Source organism: Geotrypetes seraphini, chromosome 2 (genome assembly GCF_902459505.1).
Source record: "Geotrypetes seraphini chromosome 2, aGeoSer1.1, whole genome shotgun sequence".
Lineage (NCBI taxonomy): Eukaryota > Metazoa > Chordata > Amphibia > Gymnophiona > Dermophiidae > Geotrypetes > Geotrypetes seraphini.
Window position 1 is genome coordinate 386,803,362 of NC_047085.1, and position 17,666 is coordinate 386,821,027.

General features: G+C 43.3%; 1 protein-coding gene across 4 annotated transcripts in view; it reads right to left on the bottom strand.

Moving 5' to 3' along the window:
- CHN2 (chimerin 2) overlaps positions 1–17,666 on the bottom strand; it is a 387,683-nt gene that overhangs the window by 27,411 nt on the left and 342,606 nt on the right. For 3 of the 4 annotated variants that reach the window (XM_033930753.1, XM_033930755.1, XM_033930754.1), the window contains one exon: positions 3,632–3,709. The exons of the other annotated variant lie outside the window; for it this stretch is intronic. In XM_033930753.1, the coding sequence (XP_033786644.1) occupies positions 3,632–3,709 (78 nt within the window). The remainder of the gene's footprint in view (positions 1–3,631; positions 3,710–17,666) is intronic. 4 annotated transcript variants of the gene reach the window in all.

The following is a 17,666-nucleotide window of genomic DNA, read 5'->3' on the forward strand; positions in this document are numbered from 1 at the left end:
AACGAGTGGTGGACACCTGGAATGCTCTCCCAGAGGAAGTTATTGCGGAATCCACCGTTCTAGAATTTAAAAGCAAACTAGATGCACATCTCCTTACGAGACGCATAGAGGGATATGGGTGACTAAAATTACACCAGGTGTACACCTGACTGGGCCTCCGTGTGTGCGGATCGCCGGACTTGATGGTCCGAATGTCTGATCTGGAGATGACAGTTCTTATGTCTATTAGAACCATAAATTTTCTCTAGGTACAATTAAAAAAAACCCCATAAGGATCAGATCCTCCTGGCTGAAAAACTATGGTTAACTATTTAAAGCAAAATGGGTGTCTGTGCCTATCATAATGATTATTGCTATGTGGTGGTGATATTGTTTAGGTGAGGTAGCCGATATGAATGAAGACTTATTGCAAATTTATTCAGAATGATGCATTCCAAATTTTATTGAAATTGGTCAAGTTTTGACAGTTATGCAGAAAGCAACCTTGGTATATGTTGTTTGAAACAGTGTGTTTGTGTGTTCATATTTATGTATATATATAAAAGATACATACATAAGAATACTCTTTATCTATTTAGAGAAAGAAAAAGCAGTTTCAACTGAAAATGAAACACGAACCTGGATTTCAGGTCAGTTTCGGTGCTAAAACCAAACCCAAAATTCGATTGGCCTCTAATGTGTCTATTCGATCATGGAAGCTAAGATACCAAGGCCTCATTTTATGAGGAGCTGAATGGCCTGCGCTGCTCCCGACGCTCACTGAGTTCCTATGAGCGTCGAGAGCAGCATGGGCCATTCAGAGTAGCAGTTTCATAAAAGAGGGGTAAGTTTTGTTACAGAATAAATGTGTAACCTTGCACACCTAATATTTAGATGCTGCAGTTACACCAGCCATCCAACTTGTGTAAATACAGGCTCCTAGACAGTAGAGGCAAGCGTAACTTACAGTATTCTGCAGGTTGAGAGCATAAGTAGAAGCCCCGCCCATGTCTCGCCTATGCTTTGTCCCTGTGTATGTCCCCTTGTAAATTACTGCTCTGTAAGTTAAGTGAGTATCTGCAGAATAGTTTTTGGGTACCTTGCTAGAACTTACACAAATTTGTGCACATACTAGGTAACAGCGATCACAACATGATCCAGTGCAAGCTTGAAATTGGATCATCAAAGGGGAAAAGAACCACAACGACGGCACTCAACTTCAAAAAAGGAAATTATGATGCCATGAGAAAAATGGTGGGAAAGAAGCTCAAAGGCAACATAGGGAAGACGGAATCCGTAGAAAAAGCCTGGACCTTACTCAAGGAGACTGTGCACGAAGCACAAAGCATATGCATCCCCAAGTTCAGAAAAGGGTGCAAAAAAAATAGAACAAAAAACCCAGTGTGGATAACAAGTGCAGTGAAGAAGGCGATAAGCGACAAGAAAGCATCGTTCAGAAAATGGAAAAAAGACCAAACAGAGGAGAACCAAAAAAGGCACAAAGAACACCAGAAAGAGTGTCACCGAGTGATTAGAAAAGCAAAAAGAGAATACGAAGAGAGACTGGCAAAGGAAGCAACAAACTTCAAGTCGTTCTTCAGATACGTGAAGGGGAAGCAACCGGCGAGAGAAGAAGTGGGACCATTGGACGATGGAGACCGAAAGGGAGTTGTAAAAGAAGAGAAAGAGATAGCTGACAGGTTAAATGAGTTCTTCACGTCAGTCTTCACGATGGAGAATATAACCAACATTCCAGAATCCGAGGAGATCGTAATAGGAGACCAAGAAGATAAGCTGGTCGATTTAGAGGTAAGCCAAGAGGATGTACTCAAGCAGATTGACAGACTAAAGAGCGACAAATCGCCGGGTCCGGATGGCATTCACCCAAGGGTACTCAAGGAACTAAAAGACGTAATAGCGGAGCCACTTCGACAGATATGCAACCTATCCTTAAAAACCGGAGAGATCCCGGAGGATTGGAAAATAGCAAATGTCACGCCCATCTTCAAAAAGGGCGCAAGGGGGGACCCGGGAAACTACAGGCCGGTGAGCCTGACCTCAGTCCCGGGAAAGATGATGGAGGCACTGATTAAAGATGGCATCTGTGAGCACATCGAAAAAAATGGGCAGCTAAAACCAAGTCAACATGGCTTCTGTAAGGGTAGGTCATGCCTCACAAACTTATTGTACTTCTTTGAGGGAGTGAACAGCCAGGTGGATAAAGGGGAATCTATAGACATCATTTACCTTGACTTCCAAAAAGCCTTCGACAAGGTGCCACACGAGAGACTGCTTAAAAAGATATGGAACCACGGGGTACAAGGGGAGGTCCACCGATGGATCAAAAACTGGCTGTCAAACAGGAAGCAGAGGGTTGGCGTAAAGGGCCACTACTCAGACTGGAAAGGGGTCACGAGCGGAGTTCCGCAGGGGTCGGTGCTGGGGCCGCTCTTGTTCAATATCTACATAAATGACCTAGAGGCGGGAACTAAGTGTGAAGTCATTAAATTTGCAGATGACACCAAACTATACAGCAGGACTCAAACCAAGGAAGACTGCGAGGATCTCCAAAAGGATCTAACGCAGCTGGAAAAGTGGGCCGAAAAATGGCAGATGAGCTTCAACGTGGGGAAATGCAAGGTCATGCACGTGGGGAAAAAGAACCCGATGTTCACATACAAAATGGGGGGAACACCACTAGGGGTTAGTAACCTGGAGAGAGACCTGGGAGTGATGGTAGACGCAACACTGAAGGCATCGGCGCAATGCGCCACAGCCTCTAGGAAAGCAAACAGAATGCTGGGTATCATTAAGAAGGGTATTACAACCAGGACGAAGGAAGTTATCATGCCGCTGTATCGTGCAATGGTACGGCCGCATCTGGAGTACTGTGTCCAGTACTGGTCGCCGTACCTCAAGAAAGACATGGCGGTACTTGAGGGAGTACAAAGAAGAGCAACCAAACTGATAAGGGGAATGGAAAATCTCCCATATACCGACAGATTGAAGCAGTTGGGACTTTTCTCCCTGGAGAAGCGAAGACTTAGAGGAGACATGATAGAAACCTTCAAGATCCTGAAGGGCATAGAAAAAGTAGACAGGGACAGATTTTTCAAATTAAGGGGCACCACAAGCACAAGGGGGCATTGGGGGAAATTGAAAGGGGACAGGTTTAGAACAAACGCTAGGAAGTACTTTTTCACTCAGAGGGTGGTGGATACATGGAACGCGCTCCCAGAGGCTGTTGTAGACAAGAAAACACTAAATGGTTTCAAAGAAGGTTTGGATAGATTCCTAGAAGAAAAAGGGATTGGGGGGTATAGATAGGTATAGACCATTGCTCAGTCAATGGGCCTGATGGGCCGCCGCGGGAGCGGACCGCTGAGCAGGATGGACCTATGGTCTGCCTCAGCGGAGGCAACTTCTTATGTTCTTATGTTCTTATGTTCTTACAGGCATTTAAAACTGTTAAACATTTATGAAAATAATGATCCTTTCAACATGGGCGTCTAGGTTATAGAATTGTCCTTCACTCAAATAAATTTTCCCCCGAGTTGCCAGTAGTTTTGCCTTAGAACATTTCCTACCCTATGTTATTAAACCAAACTTTCTGGGTCAGATAACTGAAAATGTGTTGAAGAGCAAAGCATACCTCGATCAAAGGCCATCTTGACATCTTCAATGTGTTCAGTGAACCCCGAGACTCTGTAAAGCCCCTCCGACTTTAAACCTGCAAAATGCAGCAATACCAGGATAAACACACATTGCTCAAAAATAATTCTGTCTACAGTGGCTCTACATTTCCTGGATTCTAAAAGTGGTAGGTGCTTTAGGGCATGAAGGACAGGCACAGTTTTAGCTCAGGACTAGAAAGGCTTCCATTTCCCAACAATAATTTTATATTCTTACCACCGTGGTTTGATTACCCAAATTCAAGGTTTTGAAAAATTGTTCACAGAAAGTCATTAGTCTGAAGTTGCTAAAATTATTTACATCTTACTTTTAAAAAGATACTGCAGATGGGGGGCGGGGAGAGGAGGAGTGTTATATTTCAGAACATATAAATGGGTTTATTTTAGGAAGCCCTTCTTAGAAAGTATGGAGCACATTATTGATTTCATTATTTCATTCCATTTGTTGTGACCATGCTGGATACTTGTTGTGACCTGGACTGATCCTGGCAGTAACAGAATATTGGGTGCAATGGATCTTTGGTTACAGTGTCTGACCCAGCATGGGGATAATTCTAATCTTCCATTTGTGAGTCGCACATACCTATACAGGCTCAAGACGACAGATCAAAGAGGAAGGAGAGAGTAGTAGGGGATGGGGGCATGGAGAAACAATAGAAGGGACTTAGGAGAAGGGGATGCTATACAGAAATTGAGACAGTTAGTTGTCAAAGAGGTGAGTCTTCAGGTTTTTTCTGAATGAAGTGTAGTTTGTCTCTTTCCTGATAACTTCTGATAGGTCATTCCAGGTTTTTACACCCAGATAAGTTAGCATAGAGTGGAAAATTTGCTTGTAGTGGAGCTATTTTATGGATGGCAGGTTTAGTTGAATTCTGTTAAGGATTCTTTTTGATGTCGACCAAACATTAGAGAATAATTGGATGAGGTGGGCTGCTGAGCTTCCGTATAGAATCTGATGTAGGATGCATGACGATCTGAAAATTATTTGGGATGATATTGGGAGTCAGTGAAGTTGCCTGATGAAGGTTGTGATTGAGTCAAATTTCTTTAAATTGTAGATTAATCTAATGGCTGTGTTCTGGATGAGTTGTAGTTTGTGGATAAGAGTGGTGTTGATGCCAAGGTAGTCGGAATTGCAATAGTCCAGTTGAGGTAGGACCATCATCTGAATGATCAGAGCAAAGTGGTGTGGGTGGAAGTATGGTTTAGTGAGTCGCAGTTGACGCATACTGTAGATGATCTTTTTCCGAAGGTTAGATATTTGTGGTTCCATTGTGAGAGTGTCGTCTAAGATGCAGCCTAATACCTTGGTGGATCTTTCCATTAGGAGAGTGATGCCTGATGAGAGAGTAAGGTTAGGTATGGCATTCTGTTGTGCGGTGCGGAAACCAATGGCTTTGGTCTTTGCGGCGTTCAATTTCAACTTGTTCGTTGCCCAGGTTTGAACTTTATCTATATTGTTTGAGATTTTTTCTGCAATATTAAGATGGTTATTGGTTATGGGGATGAGGAGTAGGATGTCGTCGGCATACAATAGAACAGTTTCATCTTCCATTTTGATATGTCCCAGCGAGCTCATGAATAAATTGAATAGGATTGGGGATAATGGGGAGCCTTGGGGGACACCACAGAATGCCTTTCAAAGGTTGGAGTATGATTCTTGCCTTTTGACCATGTATTTGCGATTTTGTAGGAAGTCGGTGAACCATTTCAGTACAGTTCCTGTTATTCCGATTTCCAAGAGTTTGGTTAGGAGTAATTGGTGGTCCACTGAGTCGAAGGCTGCGGAGATATCAAATTGGAGTAATATGGCCTGATGACCCGAGCTAAGCAACTGTTTGATTTTAGTGATTAGAGTGATGATGAGGAGCTCGGTGCTGTACTGTTTTTGGAAGCCATATTGGAATGTATGAAAGCAGGAGTGTTGCTCTATGTATGAGGCTAGCTGCTTGCTGACATGGGACTCGAGGATTTTAGTGAGGATTGGAATGCCAGCAATCGGTCTATAGTTAGATGCTATGGAGAGATCTGCTTGGGCTGTTTTTGGTATAGGGGTTAAGGCTATGTTACCCATTTCTTTGGGTAGGTGCCCTTGGTTCAAGGAACTATTTAGCAGGTTGGTGAGCCAGTTAATGATATGATGCAGAGCTGCAGAAAGAAGGTATGGAGGACAGTTGTCTAGGGGGCTGCTTCGAAAGGCTAGTTTTGATATTAGCTTATTGGTATCGGGGATAGAAAGGTTAGTGAATGAAGACCAGATCAGGTCTGCTTTCATGGGTTCAGTGTATTCTGTATAGTATTCTGTTAACAGTGTACCTATATATAGATGTTCAGAGGGTGCCCATGTGGCACCTATTCTATAAAGGAAAGTTGGCATTTATCTGCCTTTATAGAATACTAGCATAATAGGTTAAATATGCACATATAATTTAGGTATGAGGATTTATGCCAGACATAAGGGCTGATGCAAGTGCTTACACTTAAATGCTGGAGACATAGGTCAAGCTTACATTATCTTGTACATTACATGCTTAATAATAATAATAATAGCTTTATTTATATCCCATCATACCTTTCAGTTCAAGACGGTTTACAACAAGAATGCAGCTAAGTTACATCATGAGTATGAAGTAGGAGGAAACAGACAGGCATGTAACATAGTTATATACAACAGGAACTCCCACCCATATTCTACCCAGATTCCACCTCATGTAAACCTATCTGTAAAGTAAACTCTAAGTGGGATATACGCAATTACGAATATGTACAGAAAAGCACTTAGATGAATTTTGGTACTGACATGCATATGTGTACACATAATGCAAGTATATATCATTGTTGTAAACATTTATATACATCATCAGTATAAAACATTAGTGCCTACTCTATAGATTCCTTCTCTCCTCTCCAATCTTGGATACATTTTCTCACCTCCCATCCTATTCCTCTTCTTCTCATCCCCTGCAATCTCTTGGTCCTCCTCTCTCTTTCCTATCATCCTCTCCTATCCTGGCCATGTCTTCTTTAAATGTTCAACACATCTCCAGTCCTCACTCTCTCTCCTCAATGTGGGTCCCTTCTTGCAGTACCATCTTTTAAATATGAATCTATTATCACGCCAAACACCCCAGTGGCATCATGAAAACCTGGAACAGTAGCAGAAGGAACTTAATGGACATGCTCAGACTATGCAATCATCATGGACAACAGGTATAAGGCCAAATTACTTTCTGCTCTGACACACAGGTCTATCTTCACAAACACAAATTTGATTATATATTCAACACTTCAAACAAGAATCTGTGGCAAACATTAGAAACCCCCTTCCCCCACCCCACACCCTACACATTCTTCACCACACAGCTTCTAGGGTATATTTTCCATGCCACCCCTCTTCTGATGGCATGAACTGACACACAGATACTCATCTCCAGGGGAGATGTGTATCTGTGTAATCTGACTAGCCATAATTAGAACACATCTCAGAGATTCCATTGAAATCTACTGACTTACAGTACCCTATCTCCGTCTCCCTTTAGTCACATGCAAGAGCAAGATTCAACCTGTTTCAGTTTTTATTTTAATCTAGCCAATAATTTATCAAAGTTTATTACAGCAAAAGAAAAGACAAAAGCAAGAGAAAAGTGAACCCCCCCAACCCAGAAATAAACACAGGGGATCACACTGATATTTAGTACTGGAGTACACAGGGAGATCTTAGTAGGTCAAATCACAAATACTGTGAGACAAAAATAAAACTGTGTGTCAAGAACTTGAAAACTGATATGAAAACGGAGGACCCGCCTCATTCTATTGGAGCGATTTGTAGGATATCTGTGGCAGCAGTGGTCCCATGCCTACCAACTATATAGCTTGGAGGGGTGAGGTGGGAGGGAAAGGAATATGGTGGAAAAAGGGATGTATTGGATGAGGGATCACAGGGAAATTATTTTAATCTCACTCTTCCATTTTAAAAGCAGATTTAAAAAACAACAACAACAACAAACATATTGTGAACCATATTTTTGGGCTGATAATGATATACCTGCTGAATGATTATTTTAGAACATGTATAGAGTGAATCTGCATGGATATGAACAGGGGCATGAAAACATAAGAATAAGAGCAGGCATGTGTTGCAGTGTGAAGGACAGTTAGGGATAGAAGTCTGAATAACTCAAGGGCAAAGCAGGAATGAATTAGTAGGGAAGGGACAGGGGGCAAGAGAAAAAACTAGAGGAAGTGTTCAGGAGAAGAAATAGTGGAATTAGGGTTTGAAGGAGGGGACTTAGAATGCAAGTAACAGGAGTAACTATATAGCTTGGAGGGGTGAGGTGGGAGGGAAAGGAATATGGTGGAAAAAGGGATGTATTGGATGAGGGATCACAGGGAAATTATTTTAATCTCACTCTTCCATTTTAAAAGCAGATTTAAAAAACAACAACAACAACAAACATATTGTGAACCATATTTTTGGGCTGATAATGATATACCTGCTGAATGATTATTTTAGAACATGTATAGAGTGAATCTGCATGGATATGAACAGGGGCATGAAAACATAAGAATAAGAGCAGGCATGTGTTGCAGTGTGAAGGACAGTTAGGGATAGAAGTCTGAATAACTCAAGGGCAAAGCAGGAATGAATTAGTAGGGAAGGGACAGGGGGCAAGAGAAAAAACTAGAGGAAGTGTTCAGGAGAAGAAATAGTGGAATTAGGGTTTGAAGGAGGGGACTTAGAATGCAAGTAACAGGAGTAATTTTGAAGTGGAAGAAATTTTCTCTCCTCGTCTTCATTGCAAGTAGGTGCTAACATTTAGGTGCTGGTTAAGCATGTAACTGTTTAGAATACTGGTATACTTGTGTACATATTTGTATATAAAAGCTGAAAATCTACCTATGTGATATTCTGTAAATATGAACATATCTTACAAAGTGCATATTTGACAAGTAAACATACACATGGGTGGAGTATGGGTGAGACTCATGCCTGCAAACAGAGGGCAAATGAAACTGTGGTTTATGATTTTGGCTGAAACCGATCAAAAAAGGCTGCACGTTCTCCTGGCCCCTCTCCAACAGAAAGCTGGCTCCCCCACCCTCTCCCATGAAGTCATCATTCCTGCCCTCACAGACTGAAAGCCACCGCCCTATCACATATAGGCCCTCCTTGGGCCTACCTTAGATGCCTTGGTTGTCTAGTGGCCTCATCAAGGAAGGAGCAATCATCTGTCGTTCCTGCCTATGCCAACTCTGTGGTTGAAAAGGCTGCTGCAACTTCCCATGGCAGCTCTTTTGAGACTGGAGCCAGCAACATCTGGGGATCGCTCAAGCCACAAGACCACTAGGGCTTTGGTAAACCCAGGGAGGGACTATGGGTTGTGAGCAGATGGCCACTTTTGGTAGGCGGAGAGACAACTTTCTGTTATTGGGGAGAAGGTGGGTGTCCTTGCAACCCACTTTTTGTGAAGAAGTGGGAAGTGGTGGGGGGGGGGGGGGGGGAGAGAGTTTCAGTTCTAGCCAAACATACACTGGCATTTTCAGCCAAAGCAAAAACTTTGACAAATCCAGATTTTGGACCAGTTTCAGTGAAGCTGAAACTTGGTTAACCCACTTCAGGTCAAAAATCATTTCAGCAAATTGAACTCCAATAACTCAATCAGAATGGAAAACCTGGGCCACACAGTGAAGGTAAGGTATGGTGCCTGGCATGAGGTTATGCTATAAACCAAGATATTTGAGTTTCCTCTTTTGTTTGCATCTGGGAAAATTTCCTGTGTTTTGCTTAGGGCAACATTTCATCATACACTCAGAAGTTGGCAACTTTTAAAATGCTGACCCGTGAATGAACAATTGGCGTCTTGCCTGCAGAACTGTGCTATCATGAAGAAAATTAATTCTTTAAAAAATATTTTTCTTCTTGAGAATGCTTTATATATATACTAGCTGATGCCCCGGCGTTGCACGGGTATTTAATTATAGCAATAACACTGTAAATGGATTCAAATAAAGATACTTTATAGTGGTGAATGAAATTATTTTTTTACAGCTTAATAAAAAGTACAATATTCAAATTATAATGTGAAATATTTGACAAAATGAATACAATACAACTAACACAAAACGTGATTATAAACAACATTTTTAGTTTCACCTCCTGTAGCAAGAACATATAAATTCTTGGGTGAACCCACCCTTGAGCAAGCAACACAGAGTTGTGGGCCGCGAGACCCCCAGAACATATCACCCCAGGTAGTGAGGGATCTGCATACCAAGTTTCGTTCAAATCGGTCAAGCCGTTTTTGAATTACTGTGAGAATGGCAGCTTTTTACATTTTTTCCATTGACATGAATGGGTGAAATCTGATTTTCTGTTTGTAGCTCCGCCCACGTGTGCAGGTGGGCCGCGAGGCCCCCAGAACATATCACCCCAGGTAGTGAGGGATCTGCATACCAAGTTTTGTTCAAATCGGTCAAGCCGTTTCTGAATTACTGTGAGAATGGCAGCGTTTTATATTTTTTCCATTGACATGAATGGGTGAAATCTGATTTTCTGTTTGTAGCTCCGCCCACGTGTGCAGGTGGGCCGCGAGACCCCCAGAACATATCACCCCAGGTAGTGAGGGATCTGCATACCAAGTTTCGTTCAAATCGGTCAAGCCGTTTTTGAATTACTGTGAGAATGGCAGTTTTTTACATTTTTTCCATTGACATGAATGGGTGAAATCTGATTTTCTGTTTGTAGCTCCGCCCACGTGTGCAGGTGGGCCACGAGGCCCCCAGAACATATCACCCCAGGTAGTGAGGGATCTGCATACCAAGTTTTGTTCAAATCGGTCAAGCCGTTTTTGAATTACTGTGAGAATGGCAGCTTTTTACATTTTTTCCATTGACATGAATGGGTGAAATCTGATTTTCTGTTTGTAGCTCCGCCCACGTGTGCAGGTGGGCCGCGAGACCCCCAGAACATATCACCCCAGGTAGTGAGGGATCTGCATACCAAGTTTTGTTCAAATCGGTCAAGCCGTTTTTGAATTACAGGGAGAAAGGCAGCTTTTTACATTTTTTCCATTGACATGAATGGGTGAAATCTGAATTTATGTTTGTAGCTCCGCCCACGTGTGCAGGTGGGCCGTGAGACCCCCAGAACATATCACCCCAGGTAGTGAGGGATCTGCATAACAAGTTTCGTTCAAATCGGTCAAGCCGTTTTTGAATTACTGTGAGAATGGCAGCTTTTTACATTTTTTCCATTGACATGAATGGGTAAAATCTGAATTTATGTTTGTAGCTCCGCCCACGTGTGGTGGGCCGCGAGACCCCCAGAACATATCACCCCAGGTAGTGAGGGATCTGCATACCAAGTTTCGTTCAAATCGGTCAAGCCGTTTTTGAATTACTGTGAGAATGGCAGCTTTTTACATTTTTTCCATTGACATGAATGGGTGAAATCTGAATTTATGTTTGTAGCTCCGCCCACGTGTGCAGGTGGGCCGCGAGACCCCCAGAACATATCACCCCAGGTAGTGAGGGATCTGCATACCAAGTTTCGTTCAAATCGGTCAAGCCGTTTTTGAATTACTGTGAGAATGGCAGCTTTTTACATTTTTTCCATTGACATGAATGGGTGAAATCTGAATTTATGTTTGTAGCTCCGCCGACGTGTGCAGGTGGGCCGCGAGACCCCCAGAACATATCACCCCAGGTAGTGAGGGATCTGCATACCAAGTTTCGTTCAAATCGGTCAAGCCGTTTTTGAATAACTGTGAGAATGGCAGCTTTTTACATTTTTTCCATTGACATGAATGGGTGAAATCTGAATTTATGTTTGTAGCTCCGCCCACGTGTGCAGGTGGGCCGCGAGACCCCCAGAACATATCACCCCAGGTAGTGAGGGATCTGCATACCAAGTTTCGTTCAAATCGGTCAAGCCGTTTTTGAATTACTGTGAGAATGGCAGCTTTTTACATTTTTTCCATTGACATGAATGGGTGAAATCTGAATTTATGTTTGTAGCTCCGCCCACGTGTACAGGTGGGCCGCGAGACCCCCAGAACATATCACCCCAGGTAGTGAGGGATCTGCATACCAAGTTTCGTTCAAATCGGTCAAGCCGTTTTTGAATTACTGTGAGAATGGCAGCTTTTTACATTTTTTCCATTGACATGAATGGGTGAAATCTGAATTTATGTTTGTAGCTCCGCCCACGTGTGCAGGTGGGCCGCGAGACCCCCAGAACATATCACCCCAGGTAGTGAGGGATCTGCATACCAAGTTTTGTTCAAATCGGTCAAGCCGTTTTTGAATTACAGGGAGAAAGGCAGCTTTTTACATTTTTTCCATTGACATGAATGGGTGAAATCTGATTTACTGTTTGTAGCTCCGCCCACGTGTGCAGGTGGGCCGCGAGACCCCCAGAACATATCACCCCAGGTAGTGAGGGATCTGCATACCAAGTTTCGTTCAAATCGGTCAAGCCGTTTTTGAATTACTGTGAGAATGGCAGCTTTTTACATTTTTTCCATTGACACGAATGGGTGAAATCTGAATTTATGTTTGTAGCTCCGCCGACGTGTGCAGGTGGGCCGCGAGACCCCCAGAACATATCACCCCAGGTAGTGAGGGATCTGCATACCAAGTTTCGTTCAAATCGGTCAAGCCGTTTTTGAATAACTGTGAGAATGGCAGCTTTTTACATTTTTTCCATTGACATGAATGGGTGAAATCTGAATTTATGTTTGTAGCTCCGCCCACGTGTGCAGGTGGGCCGCGAGACCCCCAGAACATATCACCCCAGGTAGTGAGGGATCTGCATACCAAGTTTCGTTCAAATCGGTCAAGCCGTTTTTGAATTACTGTGAGAATGGCAGCTTTTTACATTTTTTCCATTGACATGAATGGGTGAAATCTGAATTTATGTTTGTAGCTCCGCCCACGTGTACAGGTGGGCCGCGAGACCCCCAGAACATATCACCCCAGGTAGTGAGGGATCTGCATACCAAGTTTCGTTCAAATCGGTCAAGCCGTTTTTGAATTACTGTGAGAATGGCAGCTTTTTACATTTTTTCCATTGACATGAATGGGTGAAATCTGAATTTATGTTTGTAGCTCCGCCCACGTGTGCAGGTGGGCCGCGAGACCCCCAGAACATATCACCCCAGGTAGTGAGGGATCTGCATACCAAGTTTTGTTCAAATCGGTCAAGCCGTTTTTGAATTACAGGGAGAAAGGCAGCTTTTTACATTTTTTCCATTGACATGAATGGGTGAAATCTGATTTACTGTTTGTAGCTCCGCCCACGTGTGCAGGTGGGCCGCGAGACCCCCAGAACATATCACCCCAGGTAGTGAGGGATCTGCATACCAAGTTTCGTTCAAATCGGTCAAGCCGTTTTTGAATTACTGTGAGAATGGCAGCTTTTTACATTTTTTCCATTGACATGAATGGGTGAAATCTGAATTTATGTTTGTAGCTCCGCCCACGTGTGCAGGTGGGCCGCGAGACCCCCAGAACATATCACCCCAGGTAGTGAGGGATCTGCATACCAAGTTTCGTTCAAATCGGTCAAGCCGTTTTTGAATTACTGTGAGAATGGCAGCTTTTTACATTTTTTCCATTGACATGAATGGGTGAAATCTGAATTTATGTTTGTAGCTCCGCCCACGTGTGCAGGTGGGCCGCGAGACCCCCAGAACATATCACCCCAGGTAGTGAGGGATCTGCATACCAAGTTTCGTTCAAATCGGTCAAGCCGTTTTTGAATTACTGTGAGAATGGCAGCTTTTTACATTTTTTTCCATTGACATGAATGGGTGAAATCTGAATTTATGTTTGTAGCTCCGCCCACGTGTGCAGGTGGGCCGCGAGACCCCCAGAACATATCACCCCAGGTAGTGAGGGATCTGCATACCAAGTTTCGTTCAAATCGGTCAAGCCGTTTTTGAATAACTGTGAGAATGGCAGCTTTTTACATTTTTTCCATTGACATGAATGGGTGAAATCTGAATTTATGTTTGTAGCTCCGCCCACGTGTGCAGGTGGGCCGCGAGACCCCCAGAACATATCACCCCAGGTAGTGAGGGATCTGCATACCAAGTTTCGTTCAAATCGGTCAAGCCGTTTTTGAATAACTGTGAGAATGGCAGCTTTTTACATTTTTTCCATTGACATGAATGGGTGAAATCTGAATTTATGTTTGTAGCTCCGCCCACGTGTGCAGGTGGGCCGCGAGACCCCCAGAACATATCACCCCAGGTAGTGAGGGATCTGCATACCAAGTTTCGTTCAAATCGGTCAAGCCGTTTTTGAATTACTGTGAGAATGGCAGCTTTTTACATTTTTTCCATTGACATGAATGGGTGAAATCTGAATTTATGTTTGTAGCTCCGCCCACGTGTGCAGGTGGGCCGCGAGACCCCCAGAACATATCATCCCAGGTAGTGAGGGATCTGCATACCAAGTTTCGTTCAAATCGGTCAAGCCGTTTTTGAATTACTGTGAGAATGGCAGCTTTTTACATTTTTTCCATTGACATGAATGGGTGAAATCTGAATTTATGTTTGTAGCTCCGCCCACGTGTGCAGGTGGGCCGCGAGACCCCCAGAACATATCACCCCAGGTAGTGAGGGATCTGCATACCAAGTTTCGTTCAAATCGGTCAAGCCGTTTTTGAATTACTGTGAGAATGGCAGCTTTTTACATTTTTTCCATTGACATGAATGGGTGAAATCTGAATTTATGTTTGTAGCTCCGCCCACGTGTGCAGGTGGGCCGCGAGACCCCCAGAACATATCACCCCAGGTAGTGAGGGATCTGCATACCAAGTTTCATTCAAATCGGTCAAGCCGTTTTTGAATTACTGTGAGAATGGCAGCTTTTTACATTTTTTCCATTGACATGAATGGGTGAAATCTGAATTTATGTTTGTAGCTCCGCCCACGTGTGCAGGTGGGCCGCGAGACCCCCAGAACATATCACCCCAGGTAGTGAGGGATCTGCATACCAAGTTTCGTTCAAATCGGTCAAGCCGTTTTTGAATTACTGTGAGAATGGCAGCTTTTTACATTTTTTCCATTGACATGAATGGGTGAAATCTGAATTTATGTTTGTAGCTCCACCCACGTGTGCAGGTGGGCCGCGAGACCCCCAGAACATATCACCCCAGGTAGTGAGGGATCTGCATACCAAGTTTCGTTCAAATCGGTCAAGCCGTTTTTGAATAACTGTGAGAATGGCAGCTTTTTACATTTTTTCCATTGACATGAATGGGTAAAATCTGAATTTATGTTTGTAGCTCCGCCCACGTGTGCAGGTGGGCCGCGAGACCCCCAGAACATATCACCCCAGGTAGTGAGGGATCTGCATACCAAGTTTCGTTCAAATCGGTCAAGCCGTTTTTGAATAACTGTGAGAATGGCAGCTTTTTACATTTTTTCCATTGACATGAATGGGTGAAATCTGAATTTATGTTTGTAGCTCCGCCCACGTGTGCAGGTGGGCCGCGAGACCCCCAGAACATATCACCCCAGGTAGTGAGGGATCTGCATACCAAGTTTCGTTCAAATCGGTCAAGCCGTTTTTGAATTACTGTGAGAATGGCAGCTTTTTACATTTTTTCCATTGACATGAATGGGTGAAATCTGAATTTATGTTTGTAGCTCCGCCCACGTGTGCAGGTGGGCCGCGAGACCCCCAGAACATATCACCCCAGGTAGTGAGGGATCTGCATACCAAGTTTCGTTCAAATCGGTCAAGCCGTTTTTGAATAACTGTGAGAATGGCAGCTTTTTACATTTTTTCCATTGACATGAATGGGTAAAATCTGAATTTATGTTTGTAGCTCCGCCCACGTGTGCAGGTGGGCCGCGAGACCCCCAGAACATATCACCCCAGGTAGTGAGGGATCTGCATACCAAGTTTCGTTCAAATCGGTCAAGCCGTTTTTGAATTACTGTGAGAATGGCAGCTTTTTACATTTTTTCCATTGACATGAATGGGTGAAATCTGAATTTATGTTTGTAGCTCCGCCCACGTGTGCAGGTGGGCCGCGAGACCCCCAGAACATATCATCCCAGGTAGTGAGGGATCTGCATACCAAGTTTCGTTCAAATCGATCAAGCCGTTTTTGCGTGATCGCGGCACATACACACACACATACATACATACATACACACATACATACCTCCGATTTTATATATATAGATAAAATGAGCACTTACTTTAAAGTCATCCCATCATACTAAAATTGCAGAAAACTCTTACTGACTAGGATTTGACTAACACGAGCGATTGAGTTTCTGACTATTTCAGTACATTTTTCTAACAGGATTTGAAAAGGAAATGCCAGCATTTTGTTGACATTTATTGCCACTGCTTCTAAACTAAACTATTTACACGTGACAATCTGAAAATGGATGGATTAGTTGATACCTAATGAGCTTTCTGGAGTCATATTAGTCACAGAATTGGGAACCTGACACAGACTAACACTGTAATTTATATAATAATAGCAATTATATATTTATGCTATACCTGGACCTGCTTAAGTAGAGCATTGTTTTTCTATGCTTGTGAATGATTTTACTGTACTTCCTGATAGAATTCAGGGGGTAGAAAAATACAAAAACCCATTCTCTGAGGCTGATTGCTCAGGGTAAAGTACTATGTGCGTGTAGGAACCTCTGAATTGGGGTGAGACGTGCATAATAGAGTCTCGTCTTCAATCTCCCTCCTCCCATTGAGCTGCCCTCTTCTCAAGTAATATTTTTAGAAAATAAAAAAGTCTCAGGATCCATTGTTTCTCATTTTTTGTTTGCCACTCACCACCCTTCCTTGTGTGTATCATAGCAACAGGTGTCAGATAAAGACTAGCATGATCCATCAAGTCTGAAGATGGCCAGAGTTTTACCTTTGTCTCTGTGCAGGCTACCCCCTTTTTTCTTTATGGGTGTAACTGATGCCCTATGCAGCTATCCACCCTCTATGCCTCTCGTTTTTCTATTCTTTAAAGCATGAGAAAATTATTCAAGTTTTACTATGAGTGGAAATGCTCTACTGTTATTTCATCTTCATGCCATATACAAAAACCTCTGTGTTTCACCCATGCCTTTTAAATTTTGTCACTGTTTTCAACCCCTGCTTCATGTGGAAGAGCATTCCAGGAATCCACCGCTCTCTATAGGAGGAGTGTGTGGCGCAGTGGTTGGATCTACAGCCTCAGCACCCTGGGGTTGTGGGTTCAAACCCCGCGCTGCTCCTTGTGACCCTGGGCAAGTCACTTAATCCTCCGTAGCTCCAGGTACGTTAGATAGATTGTGAGCCCACCGGGACAGAGAGGGAAGATGCTTGAGTACCTGATTGTACAAACCGCTTAGATAACCTTGATAGGCGGTATATAATAATAATAATAATAATAATAACTTTATTCTTGTATCCCGCAATACCATGGAAGTTCAATGCGGTTAACAATAGAAGAGACTGTACATTTACAGCGATGATACATATTACAGTGTTATTACATTTACAAAGATGTTACATAAATAGCAGTAATAAAAAGGCATATACTAAAGAAGAGACTGTACGTATACAGCGATGTTCCATGTTAAAGCGGTGGTACATTTACAGTGATGTTAAATATGAGGCTATGAAAAGGCAGGGCAATCAGATAAAACAGAGCTTGAGAAAGAGAGGCCATAGTGGCTTGGGAGGGGGGCGTAGTCAGAGGGAATGGAGGCATGTCGAGGTCAGGAGGGTGCAGGGAAGGGGGGAAGGCAGCGTTAGCGGAATTTGTCGAAGAGGTAGGTTTTTAGTGACTTCCTGAACAGGTGGTAGGGGGGAGAGTTGGAGATGAGGGCGGTAAGGCAATTGTTCCATTTGCCCGCTTGGAATGCTAGGGTTCTATCAGTGAATCTCTTGTAGAGGCAGCCTTTTAGGGAGGGAAAGGTGAATAGGTGGGCGTTTCGTGTGCGAGAGGGGCCTGCTATTTCAAGGTGCTCA